General features: G+C 35.9%; 2 protein-coding genes and 1 long non-coding RNA gene across 3 annotated transcripts in view; 1 reads left to right on the forward strand and 2 right to left on the reverse strand.

Annotated features, from left to right (window-relative positions):
- The window catches only part of LOC146141036 (E3 ubiquitin-protein ligase pellino homolog 1-like), a 36,858-nt gene extending 29,257 nt beyond the window's left edge, over positions 1-7,601 (forward strand). Inside the window, exons 8-10 of the mRNA XM_083391405.1 lie at positions 1,842-2,057; positions 2,956-3,071; positions 4,638-7,601. Of these exons, the coding sequence (XP_083247531.1) occupies positions 1,842-2,057; positions 2,956-3,071; positions 4,638-4,764 (459 nt within the window). The 3' untranslated portion in view covers positions 4,765-7,601. The remainder of the gene's footprint in view (positions 1-1,841; positions 2,058-2,955; positions 3,072-4,637) is intronic.
- A 3,055-nt stretch (positions 7,602-10,656) lies between these two features.
- On the reverse strand, positions 10,657-12,513 carry LOC146141037 (uncharacterized). The gene is made up of 4 exons (XR_014501372.1): positions 12,381-12,513; positions 12,189-12,264; positions 11,811-11,910; positions 10,657-11,154 (listed from the first exon to the last, which is right to left on the reverse strand). It is a non-coding gene; the product is annotated as an uncharacterized LOC146141037 (long non-coding RNA).
- Positions 12,514-13,764: 1,251 nt separating this feature from the next.
- Positions 13,765-18,475, reverse strand: LOC146141038 (damage-control phosphatase 1-like). The gene is made up of 7 exons (XM_083391832.1): positions 18,403-18,475; positions 17,673-17,778; positions 17,015-17,154; positions 16,609-16,704; positions 16,162-16,327; positions 15,422-15,592; positions 13,765-14,418 (listed from the first exon to the last, which is right to left on the reverse strand). The coding sequence occupies exons 1-7, from the start codon at positions 18,438-18,440 to the stop codon at positions 13,819-13,821; spliced, it is 1,317 nt and encodes a 438-aa protein (XP_083247958.1). The 5' UTR covers positions 18,441-18,475; the 3' UTR covers positions 13,765-13,818.
- Positions 18,476-20,392: the final 1,917 nt, after the last annotated feature.

Raw genomic sequence — 20,392 nt, forward strand, 5'->3', positions numbered from 1 at the left:
AAAGATTAAGAAATGCTTAGATAAAACGACGCAGAATTATTTATGAGGCCAAGTGCGGATTTCGGGCAATTTTATATCGCGCAGATGTCACTCGATTTATACAAAGTAGGGGGTCTTCAACTTTCTTCATCGCGGACCCGTATAATTTGTTTTAAATTTATTGCAATCTAAAATGTTGATAAGCAGAAAACTCAGTTGTAATCTTATTTCTTGATCACTATAAATACCAGTTGCTATCTTGAATGTTGATAACCGGTTTACGAAAGTGTTGCAATATAAATTATTCATCACCGGAAATCTAAGTTTCAATGTAAATTGTTGATCACCATTCGAAAAGGTTTTGCAATCTAAAAAGTTGACAACCGGTTTATAAAAGTGTTGCAATATAAATTGTTAATCACCAAGGAGAGTGTTGCAATGTAAATTGTTGATCACCAGAAAACTGAGTTGCAATATAAATTGTTGATCACCCAGACACTTAGTCGCAATCTTACGGCTAAAATGTTAAATAACCAGTCTATATAAGTGTTGTAATCTAAATTGTTGATCACCAGCAAACTAAGTTGCAATGTAAATTGTTGATCACCCAGACACTTAGTCGCAATCTTACGGCGATGTTATGACACGGGTCCCGGTTAATAATTAACAAGCAACAGGTCGATATGTGTTGGCGTGGTTAGGGTGACTCACGCTTTGACTTTTGCTCAGTGGCGTCTAATGTCCTGTGACTAACCGTTGCCCCGTTTTGCGCAACTTCTTGAAATAGTCGCACTTTTTCGAAACAGGATTTCTAATTTCCGTTATTCTTGTGAAAAATAGTTTTCTTTTTCGTGTTTCTATTGCAAAAGATAACTCTAAAGTAAACAATTTTATCTTCCAGATATAGAAAGGCTCGCGATAACCTGACAAATCATATTAAACCACTTGGTACGACAAAATTTGTCACCGGCCTACAAACTTGCACATTAGAGGAGTTAAGAATTAAAAGTCACAAGTCACTTTTTAAATAGCCACATGACTTGTAGTGATTAATAACTTTTTGGAAAGTTTAGAAAAATGTTTTTGTCACATGAAGTGTTGTTTCTTTTAGGGGTGCCAAATAGTTGACATTTATTCTGATACCGATATCCTATTATGCACTCAATTCTATATAGTAAGATTTGAACACTCGATATCGGAAATAATGCTCTACCGACTGAACTACGCTGGCTCGTTAGATAAGTAAATCGAAAAACAGCCATTGAAACCTGCTGAACCAAACTACAGTCTGTGGTGAGATTCGAACTGTCGACCTCAGAATTTATACAACTGTACTACTATGCAAGCTCAGTGGTTAAGTTATTCTAAAAACAAGATAGCACCGTTGTCTGCTATAATTGTATCTATATTGGCACACTTTTGCCTGTTAAGATTAAAAAATTTTTGATGTAAGTGCTTTATGACCCATTTAATTGTCTAAGCATTCTATTGGTTGCGGTTAAACGGTCAAAGGTCACCTCGCACATGGTGCCTTGACATTGTAGTTGTCCTTACTTCAGTTGGTGTTACTACCTTGTCGCGGAAGGAGCTCTCATTGTAAGTTACTGGTAAGAAAGTGTTAGGCGATGATGTTTAACTTACACTGACGCTGTTTTTGTTTCAATAAAATGGTTTTATATTCATTCGAATTAAGATGTGAATCTAACTGTGTAAGTCTTTGTGGTGTTAATCAATCCCAGTACACTGCTTAAGACTTCAGTATCGGATCGGATCCATTAGTTTTCATTGCCTACTGCGTTCCGTGCGCAAATCCCTTTATTTTAAAAGAGGTGATCCTAATACAAAATGTCTTCTTTCTACAGACGCCGCGCGACATCGACCAGCTGATCCACAAGATCAACGTGGGCCGGCCGCAATGCCCGGTCGGTCTGACCACCCTGGCCTTCCCCAGGCGCAGCCGGGCCACGAGGGAGACGGAAAAGCAGCCCTGGGTGTACTTGGAATGCGGTCACGTCCATGGACGCATCAGCTGGGGCTTTCAGGGCGAGGAGGAACGCGTTTGTCCCCTCTGCCGATCGGTAAGTGAGAAAAATTGGGATCGTGGGGTAGTTTTTTTTTGTTTTTTTTCTGTGTTTTGGAAGATTTTTTTGTTTCGGCTGTAAGCCGCACTTCGGCCAGTTATTTCGTGAGTTTTGCGGTGGGTGCGAAAAATCGGGGTTTTTGGGGTATTTTTTGTGTTTAGGGAAATTTTTTTCCGTTTTGGGTGTAAAACCTGGATTTTGCGTTGAGTGCAAAAATCTTGTTTATTGGTTATTTTTTTGGTTCACTGGTTTGGGCAGATAGTTTTTATTTTGTTTCAATTTATTTGCTTTTGGGAATTCGGTTCACTTTGACCAGCTATTTGGAGAATTTAACAGGCATTTTTTGTTTGTTTTTAAATATAATATTTATATATACTTGATTTAATTAATACACACTTTATCAAAGATGCAATCTAAATCATAAATTATTGTTTTACTGCTAAATCGGACAAGATAAAATGGTGAAAACCGTTAAAACATATTTTAAGGGAAGAAAAAAACAAAAACAACATGTTGCTGTTTAAGCAAATTTTATCTCAGTTTAGCTTATACAGATAATATTTAAAAATTATATATTTTTTACATTGTTAATTATCAAGCAAATTCACTCTGACACCCGCAAAACTGATAAAGCTGAATACCTGACAAATTTCCATTGATACAGACTCCAATAGAATTTGTCTAATCTTGAAATCATGTTTGTTTTAAGTTAGATTTTTCGCCAAATCCAGCCCGACAACCGTTTGACTTCATACTATTAGAGTCTACCATGCTAAACCGGCAGCTATTTAATTTCATAAGATTTAAGTCTAGCATGCTAAACTGACAACCGTTAAACTTCAGCTTATTATTAGAGTCTAGCATGCTTAAAATACATTTTGTTTTGCGTTACCAGGTGGGCAAGTACGTACCACTGTGGATCGGCAACGAACCGGCATTCTACGTCGACACCGGTTCACCCACACACTGCTTTGTGCCCTGCGGACATGTCTGCTCACATCAAACCGCCAAGTAGGTTTCCTGAAAGCTGTGCATTGACCCCGTTGTGTAACTGTACTAAAGGGTGATCAGGGGGCACTATATAAAGACAAATTGTATTGAGTTCTCGAAAAGCTTTTAGCAAAGCCTTTACTAAATTATGTACGATTTGTCCATGTAACTTGTTCTGCAATATTTTGGCAGAACACGGCAAAAACGCCAAACTTGCAACAGTTGATCGTGGCTAAAAAAATCAAGCTAAAAAATTGTTTTTTTTATCTTCTTTATACACTTCAATTAAATCATAGGTGCTGGTACATTAGCTTATCTTATCAAACTCTGATTGTCGGTGTTAATCATAGGTGCTGGTCAATTAGCTTATCTTATCAAACTCTGATTGTCGGTGTTGCACCAGGAACTGTTGATTGACGCGTATGGCAGCTTATTGGGGGGAAACCAGCCTCGCGTTTACTTTTGCCAGGAATTTTGCTGCTTCAGCTAACGGCAACTCACCTCATATATTAGCTGCATACTTTGGTTTCGTGCTGTCATCGCATTTCCTCTGTCTGCGTTGCGTTTTTACCGTCTCGAGCCCTTTAATCCAGCCACAAGATTGAAATAAGAACAACATCAACGTCGGGGAAAAAACACAGTTCGGAATAAGAACAAAATAGTAGGCCTACTAATACCTAATAGTCGTATAGTACCGTCTAAATCGGTATAAGCCGTAAATCCGTCGGAATAAGGCCTAAATGGTCAGTATCCGGCCTTTACCACCTTTTAGCTAACTGGAATTATGGATTATTCTTCTTCAGATATTGTTGATTTGTGGGTCTTATTGTGTGTTCCCATTCAAATTACGCTTCGCACTTTACAAAATTGACCCACATTCGAATCGAAACGTTTGGTGAAATCGAATATTAATACCTGATTATTGATTTCGAAGCTATTACTTCGATATTTTAATTGCATTCATGCGAGTAAATTGTAAATTAGTCGATAGAAGTGCAAAGGAAAATTGTGTTGCAAACTTTCTCGCAATCGTGTGTCATCAAACCTTTAACTAATTTACTATTTGCCGGAAAAAATAATGAAGAGTAACTAAACTAAGTTCAAGTGTTTGAACGAATGCGGCTTCTACGTATAAATTGAAAATGAAATAACCCCGAGACCTTTTCTGGCATCGACGGAGTTTAAGACGGAGAGTTACTATGGCTGAACAAAAAGTGTTGATAGGAAAAAAACTAAAACGTGCGATTGTTTCTATGGTAAAAAGCACAAAAATGCTTTACATTTGGAAAGCTTTATTACCTGCTATTGCTAGTAATCTTTGCCTATGTGATTTCTATTTTCTCGGAAATTGATTGTTTAAGATAGAAAACAACGATTCTGATCGCAAACGATTGCTGAAATGCATAGATTACTTTTCCATCGGATCGGTTATCATCCAAGTCCAAGCCTATAATATTATAGAATGAGCAACGATACTAGAACTTGGCACCGGTTATCGGATATTTCAAGCCTTAAATCCATTAACTTATCTGAAACCCTACAAAACTTCAAAACTCTGCTCACACCAACATATTGGTTTTTCACCAGGTATTGGTCGCAAACGGCGCTACCGCACGGCACCCAGGCCTACAACGCCGCCTGTCCCTTCTGTACCACACCCTTGGAGGGTGAACAGGGATACAAGAAGCTAATCTGGCAACAACCGATAGACTGACGACCGCTAACTTTCAACAGCCAGAACGATGTTGCTGCCCCTGTTATTATTCTTGTACGCACGGATGGGAGTAACAGGGATGGTGCAGTTGTAAGAGTCGCAATTTTTTTCAGTTTTTCTGCCAGGGACCGGGCATGAGGTTGAAAAACACGCGATTTTAAAGCCGCGTTGTTTTTTTCGCTGTAATGGGCAAAATCGCCGCACAGTTTGGCCCCGGAAAAAAGATGAAACAGCGCTAGTGGAGTTGCAAGAGTGTCCAATTTCCCTTTTTTTCTGCCAGCATGAGGGTGAAAAACGCGATTCGAAAGCCGCGTTGTTTTTTTGTTTTTTATGCTTTATGGGCGAAATTCGCCGCACAGTTTCGGACCTGGAAATAAAGGCTTCGTAACTCGAACGCGGAAACCGCGCATCTGCGCGTGTGTGTTTTGCGTACGTGCGCGTGCATGTGTGTGTGTGCTAACCACACAGCGTTACACACAACGGAAGCTGTATTTTTCGAGCGACGAATTTTTTTATGAATATAGCTTTTTTTTTTAATTCAGCCCCGTGATTTCTCTCGATGTAGTTTTGCGTTTCTTTCTTCACAAAAAAAGCCTCTTCTTATAGTTATACGAAGCCGACTTGCTTCTATCATTATAAAGCGGGGCTATATTTCTCGCCATTTCGCCACTTTTTTCTATTTCTTTCTCGTTCAGACCGGCTTTACCCTTCTAAAAACATCTGTTTATAATACAATTTTTTTGGTAACTTTCGGATGTTTTTGTTACGTTTTTCTGCATCTTATTCGAAATCGTTATTCGAAGAGGCCATCGTTTTAGTATACGTTTTTTTTTCTATACGACAATGCGTATGAACTTTTAATATCTAACTTAATTTAAGTTTTTGTTGAATGGAATGTTTTATTTTGTTAAGCAGGGGCTACCGATCTCTTTATTTAAGCGGCCGTAGAACGAACATTAAATCCTAGAAAAACATTACATCCTTTTGAACTACATCGGATATTAGAAATGAACGAAGTTTTTTTCGAAACGTTTACAAAGTGTAGCATCTATTTTTATGGGCTTTGTGATCTTCATTCTTCATCTAACTACAACCTCCAGCCATTGTGCTCAAAAAATATATTTTGGAAATTACTTTCATCCAAGTTTAGGTTATCCCACTAGGGACAAATAGGATGTATTTAAAACTTTTAAAAGCTTGGGCTGTGGCAACAAAATTGTTGTCGCAAAGAAAACTGTTTTCTGAACTTTTAACCGTCAATGAACTTTTTTGTTTCGCAGTGTAATTCTTTTTAGAAGACGAATTGTCTTATTTCCCCAATTTTGCGGTACATGAATTTACGTTGACATTGTCCCTCAGCTAAGTTCACTTTTGTCCGGTTGTGTTGCTACACTGTTACGTTGTAACCTCCCAAATAAAAAGATAAAATTATCCAAAAAAAAGTACAAACTTTTTGATGATTTTTTTTGTTTGCGTAAAATAAATTCGACATATTGATTCATATATTCAATGTGCTGTAGTCTGTAAACAAGTCATAACCGCCTAACTGTTTTCCTAATTAATACATAGTTAAACGTTAGCCAAATTGCCGTTATTATTGTCTGTACATCTAGTTTTTTGTATTTTTTTGTTTGTACCCGCAAGCACTGTACAGTTGGCCATACATATACTATACAGAAACCCTTGTTTGGCGTTATAACACAAACGTACATACTGCTCTTCACATAATGCGAATGCTTATAAAAGTCATAACATTGATTCTTAAACTGGGTCCATTAATCTCAAGGGGACGGCTAAAACATTTTTCAATCATTTACTGAAAACTTACATTAGCTAGAGTACATTTTTTATCATTATTTTCCATCTAAAAAGTAACACTGCACTGTAAATTGTTTTATGTTTCTTGTATTAAAACTTGAAGGAACCTTCAGTTATTTACGAAATCAAAACGAGGCCGCCAGATGAAAAAAAAAGAACCACTATCTTACAATAATAGCCACATACATATTCCTATTTATTTGCGACTTTTTTCGTATAACCTGTCGTCCTTCCGTAATCGGCTGTGTCTTTCAAAGCGCCGCGAAAATGCTTATTTCGACGTGCACTGAAGTCTGCAAACGTGTTCTAATGTAAAATACTGTCCAGAATATTTGCACTGTGAGGTGTACATATCGACCGTTCCTCTACATCCCGTCTGTGTTCGGTTTATTGGGACTTTTTTTATGGGGTTTCGGGGCCTTAAGGCCCAGTTTAGACGTTGCTTATATTTTTTCGTTTAAAATTTGACGTTTGGTGAAAAACGTTCAAAAGTATGGAGGTTTGCGGAAAAAACGCGATGATTTTTGTGGTTTGTTTCCTGTTTAAGTGGATTATTTGGACTCTTTGAAAGGGTTTGGGGGCCTCACTTTAAACGTTGTCAGCTGTTTTTTTCTTTCTAAATATGACGTTTGGTGAAAAACGTTAAAAAGTATCGATATTTGCGGGAAAAAATCGCAAAGATTTTTGTGTTTGGTTAACTGTTTCAGTTGTAACAGACAAAATCCTTATCGAAAGCTCCCCCCGGCATAAATACATACAGACATACCTACACATCCTCAACGCACAATGCCTGGTGATTTTGCTCGCTGGGGGCGTTATTTTTTGTGACGTAGGTGTCGTAACGCTCGCGTTCCCACTTTTGTTTATCTTGTTGTTTAGTTGTGTTGCGTTTTTGTTTTTATTTGTTGTGTTCGTATTTAAATGTGCGGCGCGCGATGTGTTCTTTCATACTGTCATAGCTCTCCTTCTTTTTTTCAGTTCTCCTTTTTCGTGTAATTAAAACAGCGAAGTGGTTTTGATCGAAGGAGTTTTCGTGTCCTAGTTTGCGGACTTTTATTAACTCAACTTTTCGGAACTTGCGTGTTTAGAAAGAGAAATATTAAGAATATCAAAGCCCATACAGAAGTGGTAGAATTTTTCAATGTTTTTGAACTCACTATGTTGAAAATGAATAATGAGATATTCGAAACATTCAAAATTATAGCTGCTTCTGTGTAGGCTTGGATATTCTTATTATGTCTTACTACAAACTCCAACCATTATTCTCGGAAAAGGAAATGTAATTCAGTTTCGTTAAAAAATATTTTGCATGAAAGAGTACTGAAGAGACAAAGATCAGCCAGTTGAAAAGGTAGCTACTAGTGTTTTCCAGGCTGTTTAGAGCAGGGGTTTCCAACCAGTGGGCCATGAAAACATTTACAAAACAGTATTTTTTTGGTTTCTTATCTTCTCCACTATAACAAAAAAAAATTTAAATTAAATTAACTCTAGAAGCTGCAAGAGACGACAGCCCAATTTAGCTTTGAGAAGGATAGTTTGACCACATTTTTGGTAAATCCAAGCAATCCATACACTAAGCTTAATGAAATGGTCATGCCATTGCTCTTGCCTTTCCCATAAACATATCATTGTGCGCCGAAGCCAAACTTTGTTTTTTTAAAACCCTTGCCACAAAGATTTCAGTAAACCTACAACGCCATTTTGGCAAAGAAAACAGTTTTGATAAGGAATGTGCGATTTTTGCGATTTCAGCAGTAAGGGTAAAATTCAGAAAATAACTTACGAACAATATTACTGCAAAGCGGGCCTAAAAAATAGAAAAGCAATGCAACCCAAAGTATAGTAGGGGGTTCGGCGCTATATAGGGCTACGCGAAAAAGCAATATTTGATAAAATAATATTCCAACAAAGCAATTCGAAACTTCGACCAATAAATGCTCTCTATATTGATGATACTCGTATTAAAAACTTTACTCAATAAAGCAAAACGCTTGAAGCACAATTCAAGCATATAACAGAAAAACACAGCTTCAAATTGTAGCTTCATTTATATTTAACAATGTTTTTGTAGGATGCCAACAGTTTGGCAACGATTCTTAAAACATCAGTATAACGCATTTACGAAATATTTGACGATTTTGAGTACAAGAATTTTATTGGTAAAAAACCTGCTGCCCTGGGATTCGAATCCGCGACCTGTGGCATATGGGGGCAGAGGCTAAACAGGTTCGCGCGTGGGATTAGATCAGGGTTTCCCAACCTGTGGTACGGGTACCACTAGTTGAACGTGAAGGTTTTTCAGGTGGTACGCGAGTAGCCTCTGGTATTTTTCACAAAACCCTGGATTCACAAGTTTCTATTTTGTTTATCCGGTTTTGTTGACATAAAAAAAAATTCCCACATGCCCATTGCCCATCCTTATTGTTACGTAACTATTCCTGATGTTTCGAAACAATGCCATCTATAAAATACAGGTCATGTCTCATGTCAATTGTCAACAAGGAGCAGAGTTGGTTTGAAAAGCGTACAACGACGCTGTGGGACAGTAATTATGTAAAATTATTTCTCTTGAAAGATATAATTTACTGTTTTATAGCTTAAGCTACAAATAGCGTTAAATAATGCTAATTATAAGCTGAAAGTACATAAAAATATAATTCGATAAAATTATTTGTTCTGCAAAAAGTGGTAGGCCTTCGCGTGACACTACAGAGCGTCCAAGTGGTACGAGACCGTAAAAAGGTTGGGAACCCCATTAGATAGCATACTGTTTTTTTGCCGAACCTGATCGTATCGTTAGCCTTCCCTTTTTTAACATGATACTTAAAAATTCTCTTCGCTCGAAAAATGGTAAACGTGTCATTTTAAATTGATACACACAAATGGAATGCGTAAATAAATTTGGTATCGAGTCGGCAGCGATGTAATCGATTGCTCGGCGTTTTTTGAATATTATTGAAAAAATCGGTAGAAATGTTATATGGTCAACACAATCAAAAAAGGTCGTCGCTTTTTTTAAGGAACTTTCTAAACACTTGATAAAGTTGGACATAAAATCAGTTGAAAAACATTTAGAGATTGAAAGACTTTCTGGCAACTCTGCGTTACTACAACTTCGAGTATCGGATCAGTCAGGGCTGCGGAATCGGACTCGGGGACTCGAGTAAACCGCGTAAAACTACCCGAGTCCCGAGTCCGACGCATGCGCAGTATCAAATTTTGAAACTGTTAAAGCGGCAAAATGTAAGTTGTAAAAGTGTAATAGCAAATGGTGAAATATTTTTAAACCATGTAATGCGGGTGGATCAATTACGACACCAATATGAGTGGATTGCAGAAAATCCACCTTAATTTAGTTGCGTAAATGGGTAAAATACAGGCTGTAGAGTCGGAGCTGGACTCGGGACTCGGCAAATCTTACATTTGGCCGGAGTCGGACTCGGGTTGTTTTCAACCGACTCCGCAGCCCTGGGATCAGTAATGTCGAAATATGCGTAACGATATTAGAACTTCGGGTTTCGGATTTGATATTATCGATCTTACAATTCCGGGTTTCGGATTTGATATTATGGTAATACGAGTGTCGATGGTATAATTTCAAACACCGGAACTGATATGATGATTTAATATACCTAATCACTAGTTATAAATATAGCATACAAGATAAAGATATAGAAATCGAAATCCTTACACAAAGCGATATAATCGTTGAAAAATAAAATCATTTTAAGCGGCTCCGTATATCGGAATACTCGTCCCGATACTAAAACTTCAGGTATCGCATCTGATGTTATCGGAAGCACGTACCGATACTACCACTTCATGTATCGGATCAGACACTTTTTTGGAATACGCCCACCGATAGTAAAATTCATGTATAGGATCTCATATTGTCGAATATCCCTTATCACCAGTTAAATATAGCATACACTGTCATTCGATTAAACACCAAAATTAAACACCTGAAAGGGGCGAAATGTCAGCACGTTTAAAATTAAACATGTTTAAATTCCAGGTGTTTAGACTTTTGCCGTTTATTCTGCCAGGTGTTTAATGCTAGCATTCAGTGTTTCCAAACAAATTTCACAATATATTATGAGGTATACAATTTTATTATACCAAACAAAACGAGTAATAATATAAATATCGCATGTTTAATACAATGCAGGTGTTTATAAAAACAAAAATGCATGCGTATGTGATAAAAAGAAAAACACAGAAAAAGAAGATATTTTACAAATTTGAAAACCTTTTTTTAATATTTATAATTGCTATATTTGGCAAATTTTCAAGGTGGGGCCTTTCGTACATTGTTTAAAAACATATTAAAACACAGAGCAACAGGATGATGGATGACTTAAATCCCGTGTATATTATTAACAGCTTCGAATATCAATGAAATATAATTTAACAATTTTTTCAACAAGTGTTGTTCTTCCACAAATTTATAATGTCCATTCCATCCACTAATATACCAATGCAGAAAAGCTGCTGTGCCGTCCACCCCAAAGGTTTGCCCAATAAAGGCCTCGAAGAGCTTTTCTTTTTAGAAGACGAGTTGAGCATGGCTGCCTAACAAATAAAATTTAGATCAATATAATACACTGCAGTGATTAAATTATACACTATCACTGAACAACTCTTTATTCATTTGCTCATAGTAAATTTTGTCAAGTTATCCACAACCACTACATGTCATGTCATAAAAATATGTTTTAGTTTGTCACCAATCACTACAAAAGCATATTATTATGACATGTACTAGGTTTGGTGGCTATGTATACTCTTTGAGCATGGCGTTAGAAAATGTATTATTTGTGTTACACTGTAACCTAAAGACAGCGCAATGATTACAAAACAAGTTCATTTTTATTGTATTAATATCTTCATGACCCACTAAAATTCAAAAAAAAGGTTCACCCTACTATGAAAACCCAATTAAATCATTAAATAATTTGAGATAAAAAGTAAATATGTGAGCCAGAATATTGTATTGGCCATTATGTTTTATTTAAAATAATTGCTTAAACTAGTGATACACATATATTCTAGTGATACACAATCTGACCCGAAAAAGTCGCCCATTACTGGGACATGCAGACCAAACATTATACACAAGTTATGGAACACAACACATAAATTAAATATCTATTCAATTATATGTATTTACCACAAATTTTAAAGCTCTATAGATGAACTTGAGAATAAGAAAATTTGAGTTTGTTTACCGTGTGTATCAAGTTTAGTAGATTTATACTCTTTTGTTGTTTTCCACTTGAACTTTGTCACAGACTTTTATTTTACCATCTTACACTGCAGTTAAAATTCCTGTAAATAAATAAAACTTTAATTATGTAAACTATATATACCGTTTTATTAAAGCGTCAGTAGCACACCAAAAGTACTACAGATTAAATTTTAGATTTAAAGCTTCAATGTAAGATTTAAACAATGGAAATAATAAATTAAAACTAAAACACATATTAAAGTACTTCAGAAATTTTACAGAGATACAAAAAATTAATTTTCTGGCTGCTACTAACAAAATAAAAGCCAAATGGGAATAAACTATATTAATGTAAAACATGTAAGTAAAATTTACTTACATTTTTAACCTAATCTCCTGTGAACCAAGTTTTTTTGAAGTTGAAAAGAGCAAATGGTTTGCTGTCATTGATTGCCCTAAAACAAAGCAGTGTAATCTAAATACCTTTAATAATAATGATTTAATAACAGCATACTTGATTGTTTAACAGAAAAATTAAAGTTCTACTTCAGACAAGAAATAGCTTACAAACCTGTTTCGTTGAATATTTTCATGTCTACATGTGTATGGCACCAAACTAAAGTCTTTCACAACTTTCATTGCTTTTGGATTTATTAATGAAATACCTAAAATTCTGAAACAAAAATCCAATTTCAGACATTTCGTTTTCGCTTGGAAAACTTCTTTTTAACATAAATTTCACACTCTAGACCTGCCCGTCTTCAAGCGTCTTGCACAGCTAATAAAACATTATCACTACACATTTATCAAAAAGCAAATTAATATAAATAATATATATATAAATCACCACTATACACATTAGTATTCGTTTAAAATCAATCTAAGTAACTCGAAAGCCAAAGTACGCAAAACCGTCTTTAACTGTAATGTATAACTTTACTGGTTAAAAGCCAAACTTCTTTTCAACATTTTGAATTCCCGCGTTGGTCAAAGTCACAGACCAGTGGATATGCTTTGTTGATGTTCATCGGACCGAATCAATTTCAAATAATTTCAATCATGAGTTGATCTATTGAATGTACTATATATATACAATATGATAAAAACTTGTTTTATAACAAAACAAATTTTACTATAAATAGTTAAAATATATCGTCAAACATTTAATAAATAATTCTTACTATTCGTCATACGTTGAACAATATAAGCTTGAAAAATATATAAGCTTCACGGCGATACAGCTTTGCCCTAGAAAAAATCCTTTCCAAAGATTGCTTTCGTCACGCGTATGTTATTGCTGGCGCAATTTAAGTAGGTCATGGCGGCCCAAGATCGCACAGCTTCGCTTTTTTACTTTGGTGGTACAAAGTTATTCGCAAGCTACATAATGAAATCAAATATTGGATTTAATGGCACGTCAAGAACACAAACCCGTATTTTCATGATTGTCATTATATTTAAAAATAAAATGACGCCTAATAAGCCGTACAGATGTTAAGTGAAACCATGAATTAAGTCATTTCGTTTATTGTGATCTGTTAAGATTATACATGCAAACTTGTATAGTTAAATATTTGACGAAATCGTACATAAGACAACTGCACATTAGTGCTTAAAAATACCAATACCCTCATCAACATAAATGGCTTGAGCTCTTACTTTACAAGAATGTATCGAATTTAACATGTCTAATAATTGACGTGTTAAAATATGAAGTGTTTAATCGTAAACATGTTTAAATTCGTCAATTGTGCTTAAAATCACCCAATAATCGTTGTTAAACACGTCAAAATATCAGGTGTTTAACATAAAATCGTTCAGGTGTTTATAATTTAAACACCAAAACTAAAATTAAACACGAAGGTGTTTAAATTAGGTGTTTAAGTGTTTAGATTTTAAACGTGTATAGACCGTTTTGGTGTTCAAATTTAAACACCGTTCTGACAGTGTACACAGATATATAAAGCGTATATATACTATAGCCTAAAACAAAGTCGTCGAACATACAATCACTTCAAGCGGCTTTGAATAAGCGCGTACTTGCCAACCACCATCCATTCCTCGTCTTCCTTGTACGCCTTTTCGGCCTGACCTGGCCCCAGACCAACCACAACGTTGGCCTTGCACGTGCGCAACGAGCAAAGGGGGGCCGGAAAAAAGCCTCCCAGGGCGGTTTCGAAGGGGGTGGTGTGGGGCCAATCGCGGTCCCCTACCAGTTTGCGGTAATTCAGATCGCCCTTAAAAATCGCCAAGTCGCATTTTGATAGTTCGCTGTATAAGTGAGGCGCCGATTCGCGCATAAGACACATTGGGTCAGGGTAGGACCAAAATGCGAGCATTTTATCGTTGGTCTCTAGTTCTATTCGTCCTTCGCGCAAATGGGTCGCTATGTTGTTCGCGAGGGCCTTGACGCTTTCGTTTTGTTCGTTGGCGAGTTGCTCGAGCGTCCAGGCGAAGTCGCTTTGCGTTACGTCCGAAACAAACCAAGGCATTGCTTTTGGGTGGAGTTTGATTTTGTCGGTCAGTTTTGAGTCGAGTAGGAATTCGGCCAGTACAAGGTCGGTGACCAGCTCGAAGCCGGCGTTGTCCAGAACGATGTCCACTCGCGTCTGTAGAGTAGCCAAAGGCAAAACAGAAATTTAAGTTTGAAGCATAACGGTTGAAAGTGTCAGTTGACCAGGGGTCGGAAACCTATGGCTCGCGAGCAATGCATGGCTCATTTAATGACGCCATATGGCACTTCTGATGATGTAATCTTGTCTGCAGATAAATCTAAGCTACATTATTTCTTATCATGACTTGTAAAAAATCTGCAAACAGCCATGACCTCTTTCAAACAGTATTTCTTATAATTTAAAACTTGTCCAATAAACAATTTTTCCGTGCTTCGCGGAATCCTATTTGTCTTAGTGGCTGTTAAGCGATTTGAAGATATCTGTTTGCATCCAAAAGGACTTTTTCATACCATGGATTTCCCTAATTAAAGTTTTGTAAACTTAGCTAATGCATTTTTCACGCTTACTATGTTAGCTTTTTAAACGGCATATTTCAAATTACTATTTTTGACAACCTACACAATTGTTGAAACACATAATACGGCTCCCATGGAAATAAAAGCAAAAAGATTCGGCTTATATGGCTCCCTGAGCTGAAAAGGTTTCCGACCCCAGATTTGGACGTAGTAAGAATCGCAACGCCCATATAAAAGTCGACTAGATTTTTGGTAAATGTTTTAAATAAACCTAATGATAATTGTTGGGGGTTTTAGTTAGACGTAGTAGAAGCATTAAAGCCCATAAAGAAGTGAGTAACATTTCAGAGATGTTGAAAATGAACAAAATAGGATTTTTTAAACCGAAATAATTAGATTCGATCCTTCTTCGGATCCTTTCTGCTTTTTTCAAGGCAACAAAAATATCCAGATACTGAATTGCAAAGCCAAAAAGTCACATTTACATACTGTATCCAAAAATAGTTATTTGTGGCAATATTTATTTTGTGTTAATATGCAAATTGTTGTGTTTTTGGGAATTGTAAGGTATCTCTATATTTAAGAGCGGTATAAGTATTCCGGCAGGAGAAATCTGTTTTCTAGTAAACAGACAAACTTACAGATTTCTTTTCAGCCTTTACAGCCCTCAGATGTTGCCACACTTGATCGGCGTCGTTTACCAGCAGATAAGGGTGAAGTGCTTGAAGGTTTTCGTGAGCTTTCGTGTGGTTTTGACTCGTTTCTTCGCCACCGGAAATTGAGAGGTCACACTTGTTTCCCCAAAGTGATATCTGACCAAAAAAAAGTTTTTTTTTTAATTTGTTTCAATTTTTTTTTTCTATTTTAAAAATGTTTTAGAGTTGAAAAAAAGAGAAAAATGTGCATAATTTTGATAGCGGAATTATTTTTATGGAAGTTTACCAATATTTTAATATAATATATATAATACTGTTTATACTTCAAAACTTGTATTGTTCACCTATTGACAATGATAATAGCCCACACAGCTGGAAACACTGAATTTTATCAAACAGTGTAAAACATGGTATACCTTCATAAGAATTTCGACCTGGCACCAAAGCCAAAATGTAGCTCAGTCATGAAATATTAAACTACCTGATTTTTAAATCTGACACTATGTAACGCTAGAGCAAGGAAATAAAGTGTATTCTATTGGGTGGAAGTATTGATTAATATCGTACATCAATCAATAAAAATACATTAGCGAGCGGGAAATGCCTCTAAAGCTATTTAATCAAAAAAATATATGCCACAGAAAAGAGTTTATATTTTCATCCACCTACTCTCTACCTGATCTACAAACATAGCAACAAACACATATGTTATGAAGAAGGCATACTTCGAGAAAATCTCCAAACAGCTGTCTTAAGTTTTCTTCACCAAGAAACTTGTCAGATTGCTTACTTTCGGCGAGAAATCGTGACAAACTTCTCACCGCGTCCATCGACTGTTCAAAAGCGAGTTGCTTTTGTGCGGCAAATGGATCAAAGTTGTTCATAAACTTGCTGTGAAACACAGATTTGTTAAAAGGTATTAAACACAGTAAGCAGGTAATACTACAGTACCATATCACTCAATGAAAGCTGAAAGACTAGATCACAGTTGTTGAACACATATGTGTGCGTATCTTTAAACATGCAATATTGTTAAAAAGCAACGTAAATTGACACTACTATTACTACTATTCAGAATATTTTTAAAACAATTTTACCAAAAAAGAAATGGAAGTTTTCATGCATTTCAATATGGCATTGTATAGCTATAATATTAATTTAAGGTCTTTTACCTGTTGCTAATTATGCTTCTAATTTTCCTGTACATAAAACATTCAACGTAGAGCCATGGCGAAGTAAACCATCTAGGCTCTTCATTATTTTCCTTTCTGAAAATAAAAATATAATTGTTTATCTTATTCATATGGGTAATGACCGATATATCAGTAACTAAAATAGAAACCATTATTTTCATTTGTGTTAAAATTACATTACTACTAAATAAATGAAAATAGCATTAATACTGTATTTCAGTTTGTAAGATCCCTAAAGGTTTAAAATAGAATAAGAAATTGGTCAATTATTGCCCTTGTCTTTTGCAGCTTTTTACAAAAACTGATTAAATTTTTGTTAGTTTATATGTATTTTAGTTTTATCAGTTGAAATATTACATGTTAAAAATAAGTGTGTGCAATTTACATGTAAGTTTCAAATCTGCTGTTCCACATTTCAACATCAGGGATCTCATCAGATATTCTAGTCAGCGGTTTGTTGGTCATGATTTCACTTCGTAGCTTTGACAGTTGTCCGACAACAGACAAAGCATCTTCTTTTCCCTTCTAAATTAAAAGACAAAAAAAAGTATACCAAACTTAAATTATTCTAAAATAAATGGCACTACCGTTAACACATTGTATTTTACTGTTGACAAACTTTTGCTCAATATTGCTTTATCAGGTTTGAGTAAGACTTAAGTTAAATTGAAGAAAGTTAAAAGAATAGCACTTATGATAACAAACATAAATTATGCTGAAAAACAAATGGCACTACTGTTAACACATTGTATTTTACTGTTGGTAAGCTTTTGCTCAATAGTGCCTTATTAGGTTTGAGTAAGACTTAAGTTGAAAGAAAAAACTTGGTATAACAACTTTAATTACTCTAAAAACTAATAGCGCTGTATTTAACTGTTGATGAGCTTTTGCTAAATGATGCTTTATCAAGTCAGACTACGACCTATTTGATTAACTTACTGTGACCTAATGAAGCACTGTTGTTAAATAAGAAAAATACACCAATCAACCTAGATTCAACCATTCTTTTAGCTCAATAAATACCAAAGCTGGATAAAAATTACCTCTCCGTGAGCTTCAAATTGATGTTTAACTTGCTTGTGGCATTGGTCGACGAGTTTGGTCAGAATGTTTGGGACACGGTCCTTAATTGTGCCGTATGCAAACGTACTATTAACAATTGCGATTTGTGAGATAAAGTCGGGTAACTGTACAACAGATCTTAAAATTTATTACTGAAAATTTATTGGGAATTTAATTGGGATTTTTAAAAGATACTACTTAAATTTTATCAAAATACAATGAGACTTATTTTTTGAGGTTTATCGATACTAAAAGAGGTTTTCTATCAAATAACACTTTACTCCTTTTAAAGTTTTTTTGAAGTTACAAAATAAAACAAAAATTCTCAAACACCTGTAAACAATAATTGGCGCTTTTTCACTATTGTACGTAAAAATTAATAAAAAATTTTTTTTTTAAATGCCGCATACCACAACACATATTGTTTGGGTTAGGGTGCGGGTTAGCGTTTGGTTGAGGGTGGGTCAAGTTATTATTAATCATAAACATAACATTACTTGAACCACCCTCACCCAAACGCTAACCCGCACCCTAACCCTAACAATATGCGTTGTGGTATGCGGTATTATTATTATTTTTTTTTTTGCATAACTTTTCACGTACAGTAGTGAAAGAGCGCCGAATAATTTAATTCCCAACACACGTTTGTTAGATATTAAATGAAATTAAATTTCTTTACTGAGGTTAATGCCATGAAAATAAAACTCTTACCCTTTGTAGGCGGCAGACAAGGCAACTGGAAGACACATTCCGGTTAATAAATAAGTCACGTTTTCTAACAACCTAAACCTGGCATACACAAAGACACAAGCGGTTCCAAACAGATTGTACAATCGCCTTTAATGCTCAGCAACCATGCTTAAGTGTACATAACTTCTTAGATTAACCAACAGCTTTTTAATACAGTGTAACTAGCCCATGCCGCTATTCATTCATGTTGTTTAAAAATACGTTGTTTCTTACTACGTTGCTTCTTACTTTGGGGAATTTTCCCCAGTCAAACAACCTTGTGCATAGAATATTATTAAAGAACAACCGAGATTTAGTATTCTATGACTGTACTTTGAAAGCTGTGCCAACAGGAACCCATAGTTAGAACGTTAAAAAACACTGTATTGCAACTACTGGAACTAAGCTCAAGCTATACGTTTTAGTTAACCGTTGTACCGTTGACCTAGCTTTACCTAGTTAGTTAATCTAACGATTTTAATGCGTCAATATAGTTCTATAACGTTATATAAATTTGTGGTGTTCTGGACTCTTCTTATTTTATTTCTTCAATATCGCTTAGTTACCCACCCAAAGTTGAGAGGCGTATATTTACCTGTAAATAAAGCAGAGCAATTTGCAATCATTTATAAGTTTAATCGCTTTGTACAAAATATGAAACATACCGACCCTCAGGTTCAACATTAGTAAAAGCAAAACCCAAGGTATCACGGTAAAGCAAAACCCAAGGTATCACGGAAGAAACAATGTGTACATAAGAAAAACACGTGGTAAATATCTGATGGCAATTGAAATTTTAAGGACGGCAAGTTTATGAACAATAGCAGCGTTTCATTATTTAAATCTAACAAAACCTAAAAGTTTCTCCGGCTTTTGTTAACCGGAGGCCAATATGCCCCGCTTTTGAAAAATGTTGTTAAGAGGAAATTCCTCTGGGTCTTCTTCGTAACTGACGCCGAAGAAATTGGCCACTTTCTTCATGAAGCTTTCTTCTCTGTTTACATTCGGTTCATCCGCTCCACTATCGGCGCCTTCTTTATCATTTTCGTCTTGCAAAAGAAGACTTTTCTCCTCCCTTTATATAAAATATATAAACGGTAGTTGTTAATAAAGTTTTCTTCACGAATTCATAGCTTATAAGTTCATGCTTTCTGGCTAAACATTACACAAGCAGTTTAATTAGATCAAGTTGTTATGGGGCGTTTCGTCTACAATAATTCGTTATTGGGCCACTAGCAAACACATTTTCAAAAGAGAAAAAAAATGCACATCATTCCTCTGAACAATTTTTAATCACAAAGTATAACTTTAAAATTTAGTGTTTTTAAACTAAAAAGAGAATACACAAAAATAAAGTATAGGCCTACTTGTATAGAAGAATAAGCCTAAAACAATCCCTAAAAAATATTCTTCCAACTATTTAAACAGATACCGGTAGTTCGGAAACGGTTATATTCATGTTTGTTGTATACACAGCTTCCAAGCATACTTCCTTTTTACTCCGCAAAATACTGCTTTTACATAACCTTCAAACTTTTTACCTCGAAACACCTGATGACGCAGCTGATGTTGACGCTTCGTCACGGCCGAGCGATAGGCGGTCACGTGGTTTTGGACTGACGTCACGCTGCTCATCATCAGTCGGTTGAGTCGAGATCCCAGAGTCAAATGATGGCTCACGAACTGCGGACGCAGGAATGGATGGCCGCACGGATGCGTTTACGGATTCGTAAGTGGGCTTTGGTCGAGATACGGATCCAGATACGGAAGTAACGGATGCGTAAGCGGGCTTGGAACGAGATACGGATGCGGATACGGGAGTAACGGATGCAGAATCGGGCTTGGAACGAGATACAGTTACAGGAGCGGAAGTAGCATTATCGGACGTTGATACGGATGCGTAAACGGACTTCCATTCCTCCGACGGAAGCGGCGGGACATCGCTCAACTCATCATCGCAGGAGTACTCGGG

The sequence above is a fragment of the Ascidiella aspersa genome, chromosome 6, assembly GCF_963924565.1.
Source record: "Ascidiella aspersa chromosome 6, kaAscAspe10.2, whole genome shotgun sequence".
NCBI classification, from domain to species: Eukaryota; Metazoa; Chordata; class Ascidiacea; order Phlebobranchia; family Ascidiidae; genus Ascidiella; species Ascidiella aspersa.